Source organism: Apus apus, chromosome 22, assembly GCF_020740795.1.
Source record: "Apus apus isolate bApuApu2 chromosome 22, bApuApu2.pri.cur, whole genome shotgun sequence".
Lineage (NCBI taxonomy): Eukaryota > Metazoa > Chordata > Aves > Apodiformes > Apodidae > Apus > Apus apus.
This window is the reverse complement of record NC_067303.1, coordinates 2,032,450-2,053,569: the sequence shown is the minus strand read 5'-3', so window position 1 is coordinate 2,053,569 and position 21,120 is coordinate 2,032,450. Positions and strand designations below refer to the sequence as shown.

The following is a 21,120-nucleotide window of genomic DNA, read 5'->3' as shown; positions in this document are numbered from 1 at the left end:
AACCAGGACAAGGAGCAGGATAGGACCCACCACCCCCAGACTGCAGCAAGGACATGCCAGGATATCTCAGTGCTGCACAAAGGGCACTCCAGAGGCCAGGAATCTCTTGAACTAATGGGGAAGGAGGGCTTCAGAGGAAAGAAGGAGTAATATACCAGGAGTTATTTCCCTTTCTCCATTACAGCTGGTTGTTCCCTGGTGCTGAGCGAGTTCCCAGCCAGGGACAGCATCTTTCTGCCCATCTCCTGGTATTTGCCACCACTGAGAACATGACAGTAGCTACCTGGTTTTACAGACAGAGACTTCTAAGCTCCTGTAGGATTTCCACTCACCGCAAGGGAATGGGGATGAGGAGAAAAATTCAGTCTGAAAGCGGGAGATTTGGGTTTTAAAGGAAGCAGCACATCATAACACACACACACACCCCGAAAAAAAAAAATAAGAAAAAAAGAGAGACAGGAGGAGCTGTCTGCATTGTTTTATTCTCATAGGTATTTTCCACATGTCTGATTTAGCCCGTTGCCTCCTTGCAGCTGGAGGAAACCCCATGTGGCCCCAGCTGTTCATGCAGGGCATGGAAACCTCCTTTGTATGTGTCGCTGCTGGAGCCCAAAGCCCTCCCTGTCCCCGGCCAGGCCAAGGACATGGGAACCGTGGAGTGAAACCTCCCCAGGCACCTTCTGCCTTGCAGGCTGAAACGAGATGCTCCCCAGCTGGCAGAGGGCCGGGGCTTTCCAGCAGTGCTGGGGAAAACGGGGAGAAAAATCACCCTCCTGGGGCAAATCCCCCCGTGGGGGGAGAGCTGGGTGCCAAAGCCCAGCCCCAGGGGGCAAGAGCATCTCCCAGAGCAGGGGCAGAGGTTGGGCTGAAGGGGTTAATGCTGGGAGAGTAACAGGCTGGAGTTGACACTTGGAGGCAGGCGGGGCTCCCGGCGCCTGATTGGCCTCAAATCGCGTCCAAAAGTGGGTTGGTTTTGATTTTTTTTTTTTCTAAAGCCTTTTTTTTTTTGCTGCTGCTTCTTCTTCTTTTTTTTTTTTTTCTTTTTTTTTTTTTTCCTCTTTCACTTCTCCTCCTCCCCCAGGCTCTGGCTGGCAGGGGAGGGGGAGTGGGGAACAGCGAGAGGCTCAAAAATAAACCTCTTATGTCAAAGCCGGGGGGAGAAAGTATAAATACAGCGGGCTCGGCAGCCGGCGCGGAGGCTGCGGGGGAGCCGGGGAGACCCGGCGGGGCGGGCGATGGGGCGGCGGGCGCTGCTGGGGGGCCGGGCTCCGCTCCACCTGCTGCTGCTCTGCCACGCGTGGGCCCTGCCGGGGCCCCCCCGGGACACGCAGCCCCTGCTGCCCGCCCGCCTGCCCGCGCCCCCGGGGCTGCTGGCCCTGCGCCTGGCCGCCTTCGGCCGCGCCTTCGTCCTCCGCCTCCGCCCCGACGCCGCTTTCCTCGCCCCTCGCCTCCTCTTCCAGCGTTTAGGGGGACGGAGGGCACCGGCACGGAGCCCCCTCCGTCGGGATTGCTTCTACGGGGGAGCGGTGGAGGGCAGCCCCCCGGGCCCCGCCGTGCTCAGCCGCTGTCCCGGAGGCTTCCGAGCCGCTTTCCTGCTGGACGGGGAGGCTTACGAGCTGGAGCCCCTTGGGCATCATCCCTCGCCCGGACCGCCCTGGAGACGCCTGCACCGCCTCCAGCGCCGGGCCGCCCCCCCGGGGACCCTCCCCGCTGCCGGGGCCGCTGCCGGGGCCGGTGCCCGGGCCGGGGTCGGGGCCGGGGTCGGGGCCGGTCCCGAGGAGCCGCTGCGCCGGGCCAAGCGCTTCGTGTCCCGGGCGCGGTACGTGGAGACGCTGCTGGTGGCTGATGCCTCCATGGTGCGGTTCTACGGGGAGGACGTGGAGGTAAGGGCTGGAGTGTCCTCTGTTCCCGCCGCCTCTCATCCCTCCGTCCTCTCCATTCTCTGTCCCCTCCGTCCCCTCTGCCCCTTCATCCTTCCGTCCCTTCCTGTCCCCACCCCGGCTGCTTCTCTTCCCGTCTCCACCCCCCTGTCTCCGCTGCCTCTTCGTCCCTCTGTCCTCTCCATCCTCTTGTCCCCTCGGTTCCCGTTGCCTCTCCCTGCTCGCCATCCCTCCATACTCTGTCCCTCCTGCTCCTGCATCCCTCTGTCCCCCTCTGTGCCCCCACCCTCTGGCTCTGCGGCTGCCGCCTCCCCCCCTGCCTCCCCGGCTTCCACAGGGACGAACAGTCCTGGGATGCTAGGGAGCACTTTGGGTGAGGGAGCAGAGAGCTGAGGACAGGAAAGGGGACCTTGGCTCTGTCCCCACCTTTCTGTGCCATGGAGGGGCTGCAAGCCCCCGGGGTAAAGGCTGTGAGGTTGACCTGCGGTGTTGAGGCAGTGTTTGGGGACCCGCTCCCAGACCCAGCATCCATCCCGGGGAGCCTGTGTCTGGGGTCCCAGTGGTCCCATCAGTCTAGTGTCCCCGTAGATGAGGGACCGAGTGGGTTAATACTTTTTTTGCTAGAGGGAAGGAGCCGTGCTGCAAAGCGATGGGCTTAACTCCCTTCCGGATGGGAGCTGGGGCCAGATAGTAAATAAACCGGAGGCTGAGCAACGTGCAGTCCCGCTCCTGAGCCACCTGTTAGCAGCCGAGCAGATCCACCAACCTTTGCCCCCTGAAACTCTCCCCCTCCTTCAACGTGCTCTGGCTGTGGAGACTCTGCCCGTGGCCGAGGCTTTGTGGAGACCCGGCGAGTGGAGACCCTGGCCTCCTGGCCCCCCACAGCCCCCTCCAGGGCTGCTGACCAGCCGCTTCCATCAGCCCCGGGGGATTTTTCATGTCAAAAGCACAGCCGGGCTGTGCTCCCTGCTGGGACAGGTTGTTTGGGTCCTGGGATCTGAATTCAGATTCGCGTGGTCTGCGACCCACTCGGGTCTTTGCAAGGGATAACTGTGCAATGAAGCTGCTCGTCCTCTGCGGTGGGTTGGCTGGGGAGGGGGCTGTTAGTGGAGTCCCTGAAGCTGGAGCTCAGCGGGGAGCTGAGAACCAGAGGCTGTGCCTGGGATTTGCCTCTTCTGCCGATTTTGTCCTTCCCCTGGGGGCTCCATCCAGCTTCTCCTCTCCTCACAAAGCAGTGTTTAAACCCCAGACCTAGAGAAATGCCAAACCCTGGGGCTCCAGCTGACTTCAGCTGCTGAGCATCACTCAGGTTTCAGCCTTTTCCTGCTTTTCACTTCCATGCCACCAAGCCAGGCTGGCAGGAACAGTCAACAGAGGGTGAAGGAGCAGTGGATGCTGCTCTTGGAGACAAACCCCTCCCCGAGCTCACAGTTTGCAAAGGTGTAAACTCAATTTTTAAGCGACAGGCTCATAAACAGAGGTGGAAATGACAGGAATAGTAGCTTATTGCATCTTCTGCAGCCAAGTGGGCACCCAAATGGTTTTAAAGCAGCACCCGAGGGTCTGTCTCCTGCTGCAAATAAGGTGATATATTTTGGGGGTAAATCCTGATAATGCCCAGCTTGATAAATAAATAACTTCTGGTAACCCTGTGCCGTGGCAGCTCTCAGATGGATGATGAGCTGCACGTAGACACAACCAAGGGGCTGCAAGGTTGGTTGCCTGCCCTGATATCTCTGGTACAGCCCTGGGCATGGGTGATGCTGCCTGGCAGGTACCTGGTAGCTCCCTCCGTGGTTATCAGGGAGTTTCCAGTCTCCTTGGCTCCCATTTCACCATCATTTCTTTGTCCCCAAGAGCAATATCGTTGCATCAGCTCTGAGGGTGCTTCCTGATGGGAAGAAAGCCTTTAAAGATCTCATTTTGGATGAGCAGAGCACTAGAGTATTTAAGTATTTGGGAGAAAACTTTAATCAGCTCTTGTGTAGAGAAGAAAAAAAGAAGAAAAAAAAAAAGCCACCTGCTGTGTTTCTGTGTCTTTTGTTCCCAGCAACAGGGAGAAACAGGGTTGCTGCTAACTCAGGAGACCAAATAAATAGCTGCTTTGCTTCTCCCTAAACACCTACATTTAGAGGGCCAAAAAAAATAATAATAAAAAATAAAAAGGTGGCTTGCTCATGCTGGTGAGATCTTAGAGAGCTGACTGGGAGGTGCCCAGGGAGCAGAAATGTTGAGTCAGAAGAAACCATATTCTTATAGTGACTTTTATTCTCATAAATATGCTTTAATTACCAAATATTTATTAAAGGTCACACACATTGTTTGTGTTCCCAGTTATCTCCTTGTATAAGCTGCAACAGCTCAAGCAGAAGATAGTTACCCTAAGATATTCTCAAGCATTGCAAATTTTAATCAGTGTCATGCTGTTATTAGGGAAACACTATTAATGATTTATTTCTAATCAATCTAAGCCATTATAGCTCAGCTGTTAACCTCATTCAGATAACAAGAGTTTAATTCCACCTCCATCAATACTCCCGTGAGCCAGGGGGAAATGATGAAGTGAGAGCAGAACTTGACCTGAAATGTGGGAGTTTAATCATTCTTCTGGTTTGGTGCTTGCAAAAGGTGGGGTATTTTTGGGAGGGTGAGGGGTGGAATTAGCAGCAGGATGGTGCTGAGCAAAAAACACCTGTGAGGGGCTGGCAGGTCCTGGAGGACTGGGCAGGATGAGAACTGCAGTAATTAGGAAGATCCCCACCCCCTTAAATAGGAGTGGGTGCAAGACCCGGGCTGGATGCACAAACTGTCCTTTACATTTTTCCTGCAGAAGACCTAAAAAGCTTGGAGAGGAAAAAAAACAAACAAGCATCACTAACAGAATTAAGCGGGGGGTTTGAGCAGGGGAAACTGAGGCAGGAGATAAGGAGCTAATTCCTCTGAGGAGCAGAAGAGAAGGTGTTTGTGCTGAGCACCTGCGGGGCAGGCTGTGCTTGCAGGACGCCCTGCAGGTCTCGGGGAGGTTTTCCCGCAGCACCGGGCGGTTCCAGACCGGCCGCAGCATTCCCAGCCAGCTGGCAGCAGAGCTGGATTCCTGCGGTGGGATTTCTCCACTCCCTTGGGTGCAGATGAGACGCGGTTCCAAGCTCCCCTCTGCAAACACGATGGCCAGAGCTGGTTATGACCGAGGACCAGGGACAAAACCAGGTCGGTTTTGGCTAAACCGGGATTCCTTGCCCGACTTCTGTGGCTTTTCCAGGCAGATTGAGGAGTTTTTAGGAGTCTCTTCCCTCTTAAAACCAGCCGGGCGCTGGAGCGTGAGGCATGGGGCAGTGCTGGGGTCCCACACCGGGGTCGCCCCTCAAAGTCACCCTGGAAGCAGAGCCAGAGCCAGCCGGGAGCGGCAGGTCCCCTCGGGTCCGGCTCCTGGGCTGGCTTCAGGGAATTTTCCAGTTTGAGCGGGTGAGTTCGCTTAATCCCTTGACAAAAGGAGCCGGCTCCTCCCGAGCCCATCCCAAAGGCATCCGGCGTGGGATTAAAGGGGAGTTTTGCAAAGCAAAGGGGACCCGGGCTGGTTTTCCCACCAACCAGCATCCCCGCTGCGCTCCCTCTGGGCTGGGGGAGCCCAGCCCGCGGCCGGGGGAGCCGGGGTCCTCCCTGCACATCCCCCCTGGCCGAAGCACTCGCTTCCTTGTGTCACCCCGGGAGGTTCAGCAGCTGCCGCTGGCGCAGGGACCGCCGATTATCCAGGGCTTTGGAATGAAAGGCGCAGCGGGAAGGGAGCCGGCTCCCATCCAAGCAGCCCTGGAGCGATTGCGATCTGCATTTTGCTCCCGGGGATGCTCTGGGGATGGGGTTTTGCTTCACGTTCATCCGTGCCTGCAAAAAAAAGGTGGTGGCCGTCCTGTGCGTGCCTCAGTTTCCCCAACCCTGACAAGGGGCAATTCCTTCTTTTGCCCCAACGTCTCCGGGAAAGAGAAAGGGGAAAAATCATACAGCAAGTGGACAAGGGTTGGGGCAGGGAGCCGGGAAGGCAGGAGGGTGGGCAGGCAGGCACACGGGCAGGCTGGCAGGGTGTCCTGCCCGTTTCCCTCGGCTGCCCACCGCCGTTTTTTTGCAAGGAAATTCTTGGCCTGGGCTTCAGACCGCAGCAGGAGGCTGGCAGGGCGGCCCCTGCGGGTAGCCTGGCCTGGGGGCCGGCACTCAGACGCGGCTCTGGGGGAGAGAGACAGGCTGGGATGTGTTTTTACCAGTTGCTTTTTAAAAGCTGGCCAGCTCTCGCATCTGACCCCCGTGGTCGCTTCCTTCCATCTGTCTGCGCTCCAGAAATCCCAGCCTTCCTTTGTTTTTCTCCCCCCTTTACAGAAATTCTGGCTTCTAGGGAGAAAGGAAGGAGGGGGGGAAAAAAACCCACAGCAAAACCCAAACCGAACAAACCGATCTACAGCCCCAGGTCGGGTTCAGCATCAAGCTCCACGACCCGGGGATCGTACGGGAAGGAGGCGAGTTATGCTGGGGTGTTGCAAGGGTGCTCCTGCCCATCCTTCTGCACTGGGTGGGTCCAGAGATATGAGGTCATTCTGTGCATACCACAAGAATAGTTAGTGTCTGTGGTGTCTGTGTAAGAGCAGTTTCTCCCCCCCAATAATAATATTAACTTAAAAAATGACCCCCAGACCCAAGCAGTTTGGGGATTTCTGCAGGCTTCGGCTTCCGAGCGGTTCCCACGAAGGAGAATGTAAGCAGAGATTTTGCAAGAGCCTGTGTCAGAAAGTGAAATCCTTCAACGTGATCAGGTTAAAAACAGCCACTTAAGTGCCTTGTGCTCTGACTGATGCTGTTTTTTTCCATTGCTAACCCTCTGCTTGGGCTGTTTGCTGCTGGCACTCGTGGTGGTACCTGCGGGTGCCCAGATTGGGGCTCTCCCAGCAGCAGGGAGGCTGTGGATGCAGGAGGGAGATGGGAGCTGCTGTGATGCAGGTGTGTCAGCCAAAATACACCCCCTTCTCCTTTCTGGGGGGAAACGGGTGGAAGTTGATCTTCTTGAGAGCAGAAGGAGTGAGGGGAAAAAAAAGAAGTAGGAGGTTTTGGGAGGCATCATGGGGCAGCAGGGAGTGAGGTGGCTCAGCTGTGATGCTGGTTCCCAGCTGGACAAGCCAGGATGCTCCTGCCATCCTCTCAGGTTTGGGCTCGTGTCCTTCCCCCTCGAGCAGGTAAGGGGCTGATTTTCCAACTATAATTACCAGCTGGACAGAAATCCTGCTGAGATCTCCTGCTGGTTGGAAATGTGCCCTGGTGCCTTGCAGGGAGGCAGAAACCAGTTTGTTTGTACCTCTGTGCTCCCCAAACCCGACCCTGTGGCTGCATCTCACCCTGATGCCCACATCCTCAGCCTTGATCCTAGGAAGGGAACCCTGAAGGAGGTGACAATCCCTCCTGGGTGGCTCTTTAAGCCAGAGCCAGTTTGAAAAGGCACAGGAGGATGGGATGAGTGGGACTCAACTCATCCACAGCTGGTTGTTGGCCAAAAATGCTCAGCCAGCCTCTCCTGAGCCCTGGGGATCCCATAATTTGATTTTTGGCCCCAGCTGCAAACCCTTGGCCAAGCCAAGGCAGGTGCAGGTGGATTCCTACTCTCCCTGGAGCCTTCAGGGTCCATCCAAAACCCAACCAGCTCCTGCGCAGTCTGGGGACGGGTATAAATAGATACCAGATGGTGGAACAAGTGAATTTGACCTTTTAATCTGCACTAAATGGCTGTTTGTTCGGTTCGCTTTCCATCTTGGCTTTCCAGAGGAAGGGAAAACGGATGGATGTTTTCCCAGTCCCTCCATTCCTGCTGCTCAAAGAGTTTCTTGGCTGGATGTAACCCTGAGGATGCGACGGTTGGTGTCCCAGGGGATTTGCAGTAGGGACTGAGAGCTCCCAGGTAACAACTACCAGGATGGAGAGAAACCTGTAATGGGTTAGAAAAGGACGAGGCAGGAAATTTTCCTTGGAAGCTATGGATGATCTCTTGGAAATTGTGGATGATCCCATGATGTGCATCTCCAGCACAAAGCATCCTTCTAGGTCTCCACGCATCTCATTTCAGGAAGACCTCATCATGTTTTTAAAAAGGTTCCCAATGGATTTTCCCCATGTGGTAAACAGTTCCCCCAGTCCCCTGGAGCAAACCTGGTTTTCTTGGTGGTGGCTTCTTTGTGACATGAGTTGCAGGCTTTGGGCTGGGACATGAGTCATGTCGTGGAGATCTGGCCAGTCTAAATAAACCAGTCTATCCTTGCTGGGGCCTGCCCTTGGATAATGAGCCAGGGAGGACTTGGGATCTGTCTTGCTGAAGCGAGACATCTGTTTACATGGAGCTGCCAGCGATGGGATAAAATGTGGCAGAATAATGTAAATTAGCCACAAAAGCTCAGGGTGAGCAGCTCTGCCCCGTGAGCTGCTCTTGGAGCAGTGAATAGTGCTGATAGGGGAGATGTCCCTAGAAACCTCCCTTGTTTACTCAGAAAAGTGGGATTTGGTGCCTACCACTATCCCAGCAGCATCCTGACGGATGAGGCCCACTCGGGAAAGAGGGATTTGGGGTGAAACGACCACGAGAAAGGGCTTCCACCCAGTCCTTCCACGTTAATTAGTGGTGCTGAAGCGAGACCGTGGGGTGTAATTCGTCTGGGGAGGCGAGAAGCCACTTTCTCTTTCCCAACACCACGTTGTGTAATAGCTGCATTTTTTCCTCCTGACTCCGGGGCTGCGAGCGGGTGCCAAGCAGAGGAGGAATTCCGATGCTCCGATAAGATGTTTACATCAGCCTAAACATTGCTGGCGCGTTTGACATATGAAGTCATCTCTGGTCGTCCCAGTCGCCCGAGCAGGGGTGAAGTTTCCTCCATCAAAGTGCTTTGTCCCTGGCTTGTCACCAAGGGCTGTTGTCCAGCGGGTTCAAACTCTGCCCGAGCAGGAGATTTGCAGCCTGTTCCAAGGTGGTTTTGCACCCGTGGGAGGGTGTGCAGTGAGGTGGTTCCAGCCCCGGGGCAACAGAGGCAGGGTTAATGCTTTGGGAATATGCAGGAGCACTCACAGGTTTTTTCTGAAGGGTTCCTGGGTGCAAAGGGTTCGTGGAAGGTGGAGATGGGTGGGCTTGTCCTGCCTGTCCTTCCCACCAGCACAAGGTGCGAAGCATCGTGTGCAGGAAAAGCAACACTTAGGCCATCGACCCAGGTGGCTGCCTGAGTCTGTCTGGAGGTGGTAGGCTTCATAAATGAGGTGGATTTCTCCTTTCCTAACCTAAAATAAGAGCCCCCTGGCAAAGGTTTCACCCAGGCTTTGCCTGCCTCTCTGTTTCACCACAGAACCACATCCTGACCCTGATGTCCATGGCTGCTCGTATCTACAAGCATCCCAGCCTGAAGAACTCCATCAACCTGGTGGTGGTGAAGGTGCTGGTGGTGGATGAGGAGGCAGCAGGGCCAGAAGTATCTGACAATGGTGGCCTCACCCTGCGCAACTTCTGTAGCTGGCAGCAGAAGTTCAACCCCCTGAGTGACCGGCACCCGGAGCACTACGACACGGCCATCCTGCTGACCAGACAGGTCTGAGGGGTCCCGGGGGGATGCTGTGGGTGGGGAGAGGGGTTGAGATGTCCCTGGAGGGGAAGGAGGGATGCCCCCACCATGCAAAGAATGATAGAATCACAGAACTCTTTTGGTTGGATTAGACCTTCCAGATCATTGAGTCCAACCATTAACCCAGCTCTGCTGTGTCCAGTGTTAACCCATGTCCCCCGGTACCACATCTAAACAGCTTTTAAATACTTCAAGGGGTGGTGACTCCATCTCCTCCCTGGGCAGCCTGTTCCAGTGTTTGATAACCTTTTCAGTGAAGGAGTTTCTTCTAATACCCGACCTAAACCTCCCCTGGGCAACTTGAGCCCTTTTCCTCTTGTGCTATCACTTGTTCCTCGGGAGAAGAGACCAACCCCCTCTGGCTCCAACCTCCTCTCCGTTAGTTATAGGGAGTGAGAAGGTCTCCCCTCAGCCTCCTGTGCTCCAGACCAAACACCCCCAGTTCCCTCAGCTGCTCCTCATAAGACTTGTCCTCCAGCCACTCCCCCAGCTCTGTTACTCTATTACTGGACACACTCCAGCCCCTCAATGTCCTTCTTCTGGGGGGCCCAGAACTGACTCCAGGATTCGAGGTGTGGCCCCATCAGTGCCCAGCACGGGGGGAAAGGGCAGAGCTTCCAGGAAACCAACGTGGGGTGGTGGCACTTGGGATGCAGAGCACCTGAGGGGTTGTCCCCTGGAGATGCTGGGGCTGCCGGATGGAACACCCCCTTCACCTCCCCTCCTTGTGAACAGGATTTCTGTGGGCACCAGAGCTGTGACACCCTGGGAGTGGCAGACATCGGCACCATGTGCGACCGCAACAAGAGCTGCTCGGTGATCGAGGACGAGGGTCTGCAGGCAGCCTACACCCTGGCCCATGAACTGGGTAACGTGGCCCTGCCCGGGCTCTTGGGGGAGTAATTCTGCTTTTCCAGCCCCGCTGCTGGGAGGGGATGTAGCACAGCCCAGGAACCCCCTGCCAAGCCTTGGGCAGCACTGAGGAGCTTCTGGCACTGGCAGAAGCTGGTCTGCACCAGCAGAGAAGGGCAAGAGTTGGGGTAAATGGGCACGTTGGCCTGATGTGATGAGCTAAGGTGATGATCAAGCTCTTCTCCTTGGTTTGCCACTCTTAGAGATGTGCCGGGTGACACGGGCTGCTCTGCAGAGCCAGAGCAAGGGCTGCTTTGCTCATCACCTCTAGTTTATTGACACAGCTCAGAATCACAGACTAATAGAATCATTAAGGTTGGAAAAGACATCTAAGGTCATCAAATCCAACTGTCAACCCAACACCACCATGCCAGCTAAACCATGTCCTGAAGTGCTACGGCCACATCTTTTTTGAACACCTCCAGGGATGGTGACTCCACCACTGCCCTGGGCAGCCTGATCCAAGGTCTCACCACTCTTTCAGCAAAGAAATTTTTCTTCATTTCCAATCTAAATCTCCCCTGGTGCAACTTGAGGTCATTTCCTCTCATCATCATTTATATGAGAGAAGAGACCTACACCCACCTCACTCCAACCAGGCAGTTGTAGAGAATGAGAAGGTCTCCCCTCAGCCTCCTCAACTAAACAACCCCAATTCCTTCAGCTGCTTCTCATAGAACTTGTGCTCCAGACCCAGCCTTGGAGATGCTCAGACCTGCCCAGGCACCACCTGCAGCAGAGCTCACAGATGTTCTCTCTCCCCAGGCCATGTCCTCAGCATGCCCCATGATGACTCCAAGACCTGCGAGCGGCTCTTCGGGCCCCTTGGCAAGCACCATCTGATGGCCCCTCTGTTCATCCACTTGAACAAGACCCAGCCCTGGTCTCCTTGCAGCACCATGTACCTCACTGAGTTCCTGGATGGTGGGCATGGTAAGGAGCCTTGTGGAATCATGGATTGGTTTGGGTTGGAAGGGACCTGAAAGACCATCCAGTCCCAACCCCCTGCGTGGGCAGGGACACCTCCCACCAGCCCAGGCTGCTCCAAGCCCCATCCAACCTGCCCTTCAACACTGCCAGGGATGGGGCAGCCACAGCTTCCCTGGGCAACCTGGGCCAGGCTCTCACCACCCTCAGAGCACAGAATTTCCTCCTCATGTCTCACCTCAATCTCCCCTCCTCCAGTTTTCATCCCTTCCCCCTTGTCCTCTCCCTCCCTGCCCTTGTCCCAAGCCCCTCCCCAGCTTTCCTGGAGCCCCTTCAGGCACTGGAAGGTGCTCTAAGGTCTCCCTGGAGCCTTCTCTTCTCCAGGCTGAACAGCCCAACTCTCCCAGCCTGTCTGCAGAGCAGAGCTGCTCCAGCCAAAGGATCATCTCTGTGGCCTCCTCTGGACTCACTCCAACAGCTCCATGTCATCCTTGTGTTGGGGTCCCAGGAACTGGACCCAGCTCTGCAGGGGGTGTCACCAGAGTAGAATAGAGGGGGAGAATCCCCTGCCTTGACCTGCTGGTCACACAGCTTAGGACATGGTTGGTTTCTAGGCTGCCAGCACATGCTGCTGGCTCATGCTGAGCTTCTCATCACCCAACATTCCCAAGTCCTTCTCCTCAGGGCTGGTCTCAATCTATTCTCTTCCCAGCCTGGATTTGTGCTTCATCATTCCTGACTGCCTTTTCCTGAATCCCTCAGCCTCTTTGCAATGCCTGGAGAGACGGGTGGGAGGAAGGGTGTTCAAACTGGACCATGGGCAGAGGTTTGGTGGGCGAGGTTGGTGCAACCCAAGACTTTGATGCATCTCTGTCTTGCCCAGGGGACTGCTTGCTGGATGCCCCAGCTGACCCCCTCTCCCTGCCCGCTGAGCTGCCCGGCCAAGGAGCCCTCTACAGCCTGGACCAGCAGTGCCAGCAGATCTTTGGCAAGGACTTCCAGCACTGCCCCAACACCACGGAGGAGGACATCTGTGCCCAGCTCTGGTGCAGGATGGGTGGCAGTGGGGAGCCCCTGTGCCACACCAAGAACGGCAGCTTGCCATGGGCTGATGGCACCCCCTGCCAAGCTGGGGGGGCTGTGCTGGGACGGCCACTGCCTGCCCAAGGATGCTCTGAAACCCCAGGTAATGGGGGATCAGGGGCTGAGGGGCTGGGTGTGGACCCTTTGGGATTCCCAAACCTCTGACCCCAGTCCTGCCATCTCCTAGACTACCTTTGCCTGATTGTGTCCTGGATATAGAATCATAGAACCATTCAGGTTGGGAAAGCCTCTTGGGATCACCCAGTCCAACCATCATCCCTACTCTACAGAGTTCTCCCCTAAACCATCTCCACCAACACCACCTCCAGATGACCCTTCAACACATCCAGGGATGGTGACTCAACCACCTCCCTGGGCAGCCTGTTCCAGTGTCTGACCACTCCTTCTGTCTCCTTTTGTTAGTGTTTGTCTCTGGCAAGCTCAGCTTGCAGGTACAGGCTGCTGTGCCTTTCACTGGGGTCCAGATTGGTCTGAGCCAGAGGAAGCAGCTGCAGTTCTGCAATGAAATCCTCACTTTTTGCCCTGCTGGGGGAATTGACTGTGATTTCTGAGCCAGTCAGCAAAGTACCTGAACCCAGCCTTAGCTTGAAGCACATGAGCAGCCCAGTAGCAAAATTGGGGCTGTTCAGCCTGGAGAAGAGAAGGCTCCAGGGAGACCTTAGAGCACCTTCCAGTGCCTGGAGGGGCTGCAGGAAAGGGGGGAGGGGCTTTTCATCAGAGAAGATAGTGGTAGGACAAGGGGGGATGGTTTTAAACTGAGAGAGGGGAGATTTAGGTGAGATATTAGGAAGAAATTCTTCACTCTAGGGTGGCGAGGAACTGGGATGGGTTGCCCAGGGAGGTTGTTGATGCCCCATCCCTGGAGGTTTTTAAGGCCAGGTTGGACGAGGTTTTGTGCAGCCTGGTCTAGTGGTTCCCTGCTCATGGCAGGGGGGTTGGAACTGGATAATCTTTAAGGTCCCTTCCAACCTTCATGATTCTATGATTCTGTGACTCTGTGAGGGGTGTGCTTCAGTGCTTTGCTGGATCGGGGTGGGGAGAGGAGCTGGGGGGAGGTTCCAGCTCCTCTCCAGACATTTCCTCCCCCTGGGGAGATGGACACGCTCGAGGACGGACCTGGCAGCTTCTGGTGGCTTCTTGCAGGTGGCAGTGGATGGTGGCTGGGGCCCGTGGAGCCCCTGGGGCCCCTGCTCCCGCAGCTGCGGGGGGGGGGGTGCAGTTCTCCCACCGGCACTGCGACAGCCCCCAGCCCCGGCACGGCGGCCGCTACTGCGAGGGGCAGCGCGCCAGGTACCAGTCCTGCCACACCCAGGAGTGCCCTCCCGACGGTGAGCCCCGCTTCCCAAAGCCACCCCAGCCCCACCACCCAAGGGTGCACCTCCCGGGACCCGCGGCAGGGGTTGGCCTCTTCCCTGCAACGTTACAGACTCGCACGGGAGTGGGGAGGGAGGGTTGGGTGGGATCTCTGAAGGTCATCGAGGGTAACGCTAGGGTAGGAGCAGCTAGAGTAGATCCCACTGGAACACGTCCAGGTTTGGAGTGTCTCCAGGGATGGAAACTTCATCGCCTCCCTGGGCAGCTTGTTCCAGCACTCTCATCCTCACAGTAAAGCAGTTTCTCTTTATATTCAGGTCAAACCCCCTGTTCTCCAGTTTGTGCCCATTGCCCCTTGTCCTGTCCCTGGGCACCACTGGGAACAGTCTGGCCCCATCCTCCTGACACCCCCTGGAGATATCGATCAGCACTGATCAGCTCCCCCCTCAGCCTTCTTTTCTGCAGCTGAGCAGCCCCAGCTCTCCCAGCCTTTCCTCACAGGCAGATGCTCCAGCCCCCTCAGCATCTCAGTGCCCTGTGCTGGACTCTCTCCAGTAGCTCCTTGTCCTTGAACTGGGGAGCCCAGAACTGCTCACAGAGCTCCAGGTGGGGCCTCAGCAGGGCAGAGCAGAGGGGCAGGAGAACCTCCCTGACCTGCTGCCCACACTCATCTTCATGCCCCCCAGGATGGCGTTGGCCTTCTTGGCTCTGAGGGCATGGTGTTGGCTCCTGGTCAGCCTGTTGTCCATCAATATTCATATTTTTTGGGAAATATCCTTCTGCTGGAGGTTGTGATCCCTTTCAGCCCGGTGGGAGGTGTGGGGTATCCCTCCTCTGCCTGCATGTCCCTGCTATCCCCTCTGTTTACTCCCTCACCTCCAAGGAGAAAGATGATTCCCAACAGCTTCCCACAACTTTTGGGTCACATTTCACCTCTCCTTTCAGGGAAAAGCTTTCGGGAGCAGCAGTGTGAGAAGTACAACAGCTACAACTTTACGGATCTGGAAGGGAATCACCTGGAGTGGGTTCCCAAGTACGCGGGAGTCTCACCCCGAGACCGGTGCAAACTCTTTTGCAGAGCCAGAGGGAGGAGTGAATTTAAAGTCTTCGAGGCCAAAGTAAGACCATAGAGTCACAGAATGGTTCGAGTTGGAAGGGAACTTTAAAGGTCATCTAGTCCAACCCCACTGCCATCAGCAAGGACATCTTCAACCAAATCAGGTTGCTCCAAGCCCCATTCAACCTGACCTTGAATGTTTCCAGGGAGGGGGCATCTCCCACCTCTCTGGACAACCCGTTCCAGTGTCTCACCACCCTCACTGTAAAAAAATTTCTTCCTAATATCTAGTCTAAATTGACTCTTGGTAGACACCTGCTGATGATAATCCTCCTTGCCCCATTTCGGATCCAATGCCCTGATTGCTCCCCCTTTTCCTAGGTGATCGATGGGACGCTGTGTGGACCAGAGACCCTCTCCATCTGTGTCCACGGGCAGTGCATCAAGGCTGGCTGTGACCACGTCATTGGGTCCTCCAAGAAGCTGGACAAGTGTGGGGTGTGTGGTGGCAACGGCTCCACTTGCAGGAAAATATCTGGCTCCCTCAACAGATCCAAGTAAGGGGTCCACAGAGATGAGACAGGGGGAGAAAAAAACCAGTTTCTGCTCTCATTCTTCTTTCTTCTTTTATTCCTCTCATTGCAAAAGTGCAAGGCTGGGACTACTGGGACTCCTCCCAGGTCACATAAATCCGAGCAGAGTTTATTTCCTAAAGCATTAGCTTGGTACACCACTGGAAATAAATCTGCTGCCTCGAGGAGTTGACAACATGCATCTCACCCCAGTGCAGTCGGTTGGACACACACTCAAGAGCTGATGAGGGATAAAAATAGCTCAGTAACTTTCTCCTGGACTTGGCGGGTGAATTTCAGTCCTGGGACACAGGCTCTGAGGCAGCCACTTCCCTCACCCAAGACCTCATTGCTTTGCCAAAGAGCTGAATTTAAGGCTTTTGTTGAAAATATCCTCCCAAAAGCCCAACGTGCCCAATTCCATGTGGTGAGGTGACTCATGCAGTCAAATTAGATTTCCTAGATGGTTTCCTTCCAGGGAGATGGGGCTTCCAGTCTCCTATGAATTGTTTGTGGTTTACTAAAGAGCCTAGCATGGTAGTTACAGCCAAGAAGAGATCCCAGTAAGACCAGGGTTAGGGAGGCCAGGGTGACTGTGGGGCTGCCTGGAAATTATCCTGCTGGCTCCATGGTGTGTCACGCCAGGATGGTGTTTTATTATAGCAGAAAAATAATTACCATAGCATGGGCTGAAGAAGCCTGGAGTACCAAAGCTGTCCTGGGAGTTGTGGTGCTCTAGGGATAAGCTCTGGCTGGCTTTGCTGGGAAATCCTGGAAATGTGCCCTGTGGCCTCCAATGGGAGCTCTTCTGCACCAGGTTGAGGGCTGCAAAACCCTTCAAAGCTGACTCCAGGGTGCAGAGAAGCCCAGACATGGAGAGGGATGGATTTGCTGCCCTATTCTTCACTTCTGTGTCTGTATCTGTATCTTTATCTGTACATCTATAGATCTATAAACCTATATATATATATCTAAATCTAAAGCTGTCTCTTTACCTACATATCTATATCTAAAACTAAAGCTAGATCTAGATCTATATAATCTAAATCTATATCTAAATCTGTATCTAGATCATTTGTATCTAAACCTGTATCTATCTCCTTCTGTCCTTCAGCTTCACCAGTGACAGCAGCACTGGGCAGAACCAGGATTTTAGTTCCCAACGCTTCACCCTTTTTGAAAGAAAGGGAGGAAGGGGCAATTCCCCCCGTGGGTCTGTTCCTCTGATTGTGTCACTCATTTTTGCACTTATCCAAATCTTCCAGCCGAGCACAGACCTGGCACAGCTGCAGCGTTTCCAGCTCCTGAGAGCTCTGGCTTACAGAGGAGCAGTTTTGGTGCCACGATTGTGCTCTCCAGGAGACCCAAGAGCATGGACCTGCTCTTAATAAGCCCCAGGAGAATAACAGTGTCCCTTTTCCCCACGTAGATATGGCTACAATGACATTGTCACCATCCCCGCTGGAGCCACCAACATCGACATCAAACAGCGCAGCCACCGCGGGGTCCGGCACGACGGGAATTACCTGGCCCTGAGGACCCTGGAGGGCAAGTACCTGCTGAATGGAGACTTTGCCATCTCAGCCATGGAGCAGGACATCCTTGTGAAGGGGACCATCCTGAAATACAGCGGCTCCATGACCACCCTGGAGAGGCTGCAGAGCTTCCGGCGGCTCCCAGAGCCCCTGACGGTCCAGCTGCTGACCATCGCCAGCGAGATCTTCCCACCGAAAGTCAAGTACACCTTCTTCATCCCCAAGGACGTCCCTTTCAACAAGCAGAAAGGCAAGGAGAAGAAATCAGCCAACGTCATCCAGCCCATGTTGACCTCCCAGTGGGTCCTGGGCGACTGGTCCGAGTGCTCCAAGACGTGCGGCTCCGGCTGGCAGAGGAGGACGGTGGATTGTCGGGACGTGGAGGGTCAAACCTCCTCCACCTGCGACCGAGCCCTCAAACCTGAGGACATCAAGCCCTGTGGAGATGTCCCCTGCCCCCTCTGGCGCCTGGGTCCTTGGTCTCCTTGCTCCCAAAGCTGTGGTGAGGGCGTGCGGACGCGCAACGCCTCTTGCATCGATTACACCGGGAAAGTCACCGACCCGGAGAAGTGCAGCTCACCAGGGCCACCACCAGCCACTGCCGCCTGTGTCCTGCAGCAGTGCTGAGCCCTGCCAGCCAAGAACCACTCTCCATCCCCACCCCATCCACGTCTACCTCAGAGGGGGGAATAACGGCGGCGTAAACGGGGAGGAATCTCTTCTTTTCCTTGCTTCCTGCCTCTCTTCCCAGCTCCGGTTGCTCACGAGGCGAGTTGTAATTTCAAGGGGGGGGGGAAACAACTGTATCCATGGGGTGTTTCCAAAGAGCTGCCATTAAACACAGCTGCAGGCTCTGTTTGCTGGGGAAAAAAATGTGGAGCTTGGCTTTTGCGGTCATCAAGTCCCAGGTTGAGGAGGTCCATGGTGGGTGGGTTTGCTGATAAAATTGGGATCCCCCTGAAAAAGCCTTGGATCAGGTTGCTGTCCCCTCCCTGCAGCCACGTGGGTGTCCTTGAGTGTGGGGAGTGTTTTACTGGCTCTGGGCTTAGTTTGGGAGTTAATTTACTCATTTGGCTGGGAGCAGGAACGAGCTGAGGGCCAGACCCTGACATGCCTTAGGCAGGGGGACAGGAGAGATGGCCACGGTGGTTTCTGCTGGATTCATAATCCACAAGGTGACAAGCCTCTGCCTCCAAACACCCCCAGCATCTGCAGAGATATGCCTAGAGCTGCCACCCCGTGCCTCCATTTCCCCAGCTATAAAACTGAGGCTTGGTCATACCTGATCTGGCTTACTAGCCACCACAAGCATTCATTAATTACCAATTCTGCAGGGCTTTGACCATGAAATGCCCATTGTGGTGGCCCATCCCCTCTCTGGAGCAGACACGTGGGTGTCCCAGCCCTTCCTCTCCCCTCCTCATCTGTCAGTGTCCTGCATGCTCATTTTCCAAGCTCTGCTTTAATTTTGGAGATCATTTGACTGGCAGCAGGGATGAGCCCAGGATCTGCAGATGCTGAACCTCTCCCCAGCCCGTTGCAGTGATGGTGGCTGCTCTTCACCTCTTCTTTCCTGGGGTACATGAAGATGCTTGGATCTGGGGCCAGGATCCAGCCTCGCTTGAGCAATCCTGCTGCTGGTGCCTGGGGATAGGGAGGGAATTTGGGAAGGTTTTGCCATGGCTGGACAAGAAACCCAGTATCCCCAGTCTCCTCTCAATGTTCCTCACAACCTGCTCAGCTTCCCTTTTGGCAGCAAAACATGGAATTTCCAGTGGGAGCCACCTTTATCCCATAGGAAGAGAAGGGCTGGAGGAGAAGGACTTGAATGTACCATGTCTGAGCTTCCAGTTGTGAAGTGAATCCCTTTTCTTGTCTCTTTTGCTTGAGCTAAGCTCCCATGAGACCCTTTTCTTGCTGGCCAGGCAGGTTTGGGATGGGACTGTGGGATGAACCTCTCCCCAGAGCCCTGCCAGAAACCCTAGGATTTATTTTAAACCCTAAAATGTCCAGCTTTTATCTCCTGGAGCTGATTTCTATTGAAACTAAGGGGGTCACAGCCAAAGACTGAGAGAACCAAGGGCTCACTTCCCTTTTTGTTTTAGGGAAAAAAGAAATAAAATTAAAGCCCAGCTGCAGAGTTTGGATGTGGAGCTGCTTGGGCTGCTGTTCAGACCCACCTTGGGGCAATGTTCTGTGTCTGCTAATTAATCTCCAGGAATTTAAGCCCTCACTCTAACAAATAGCTGGATGCTACAGTCACGTAGCCTTGCAGGGTTATATTTCACACACACACACACACACACACCCCTCTTTGAGTTTGTAAGGATTTTTACTCAAAGATCAGCCTGGATTTCCTCTCCAGCATCAGAACCAACATTTAGGATGGGTCAGAAGTGTCAGCCTGAGATGGTGCCAAGGAAAACATCTGTATTTATCACACAAGTTGTGCACACCAAGGGTCTCTTTAAGTTGTTCTTTTTATATTCACTGTGCTTAGCTGGAGCTTCCCAGATGCAAAGGCTCCCTTCCCAGATGCAAAGGCTCCCTTCCCAGATGCAAAGGCTCCCTTCCCAGATGCAAAAATTCCCTGCCATGGGCAAATCCTGCTGCTTTTCCAGCAAGGAGAAGGAGAAGGATCCACCTGGGAGTGGGGGGACTGCAAGCAGTGCTGCTTGGTTGATGTTTGGGGGTTGGGTGATGGTAAAAGTGGGGTTCCTGCCCTTGCCTTCCTGTAGGAACAAGTAGCCTTTATGCTGATTTAAGTCAAAGAGGTTATATATTAGGATATATATATATATGTATATATATGTTTCCCTTCAGTGAAGGATTGTAGCAATGTACTGAGCCTCCTGTGTTAGGTATTTATTACAAACTTCTGTTGGGTTTTGTACAGTAGCTGTCAGGAAAGGAGAGGGAAGAAAAAAGGAGAAAAACCCACAAAACAATAATAATAAAAGACTGTCTGTGTTATGCTGCTCCCACAGCCCCACTCTGGAACCTGCAGCAGGGCCAGAGAGGGGATGTCTCTGCTCATTGTTTAACCACTTTGGTGTCTGGCTGGTGTGTCTCCCTCCTCCCTGGTGCTCCCAAATCAGGGTGTGATTGCCAACCCAGCTCTGCAATCACCCCCAATCCAACCCAAATCAAGCTCTGGAGGGGGAGGGAAATATAATTTTTTCTGGTTTTTAGCCTTTTGTTTGTATTTGTTTTTAACTTTGAAACCAACCTGTGACTCTGCCTTTACCCCTTCAATAAAGGATTTATTGCCTGGTATCTCTCTCTATTTGTCTTTATTTGCACTCTTCTCAGTATATACATATGTATTTTTATCTCCATCCCATGAGCAATAATGTAAATCTCCCTTTCCCACAGCTTATTCAGCTACAAATAAATGGTTAATTCAGTTTTAAGATGCTAAGACAAAACACTGCCTGGTAGAGTAGGCAAAACCCTGGGAGTAAAAACTATCCCCCAGAAATTTTGAATCATCTTATTGCAGATTGGTTATGAGCAACTGCCTGCTCTCTGTGTGTGCCTAGATCTGGATAATTCTGTGACTTGTGTTCAGTCTGGAGCCTCCAACACAAGAAGGATATGGAGCTCCTGGAAGGAGTCCAGAGGAGGCCACAGAGATGATCCAAGGGCTGGAGCAGCTCTGCTCTGGAGACAGGCTGGGAGAGTTGGGCTGTTCAGCCTGGAGAAGAGAAGGCTCCAGGGAGACCTTAGAGCACCTTCCAGTGCCTGAAGGGGCTCCAGGAAAGCTGGGGAGGGGCTTGGGACAAGGGCAGGGAGGGATGGGATGAGGGGAATGGATGAAAACTGGAGGAGGGGAGACTGAGGTGAGACATGAGGAGGGAATTCTGGAGTGTGAGGGTGGTGAGAGCCTGGCCCAGGTTGCCCAGGGAAGCTGTGGCTGCCCCATCCCTGGCAGTGTTGAAGGGCAGGTTGGATGGGGCTTGGAGCAGCCTGGGCTGGTGGGAGGTGTCCCTGCCCATGCAGGGGGTTGGATCTGGATGATCTTTCAGGTCCCTTCCAGCCCAACCCATGCAATGATTCTATGGCTTCCTAGGAGGACATAGAGCCCACCGAGGGCCAAAACAGTGGGGGTGGCTCCTTCCCTGAGCTGTGTAATGACCACAGAGAGCAGGAACTTGGTGCTGTCTCTCCAGGCGTGGTGTTGTCTGCTGA

The 21,120-nt window shown here is 54.6% G+C and overlaps 1 protein-coding gene across 1 annotated transcript; it reads left to right on the top strand.

The window, feature by feature from the left end:
- The first annotated feature begins 1,219 nt into the window (after positions 1–1,219).
- Positions 1,220–20,205, top strand: ADAMTS8 (ADAM metallopeptidase with thrombospondin type 1 motif 8). Its single transcript, XM_051638336.1, is given in 11 exon segments — positions 1,220–1,883; positions 9,236–9,475; positions 10,244–10,376; positions 11,186–11,353; positions 12,231–12,478; positions 12,480–12,533; positions 13,595–13,654; positions 13,656–13,779; positions 14,711–14,883; positions 15,204–15,379; positions 16,824–20,205. Coding segments are annotated over 11 exon segments (2,757 nt in total). The 5' UTR covers positions 1,220–1,235; the 3' UTR covers positions 17,557–20,205.
- The last annotated feature ends 915 nt before the right edge of the window (positions 20,206–21,120 follow it).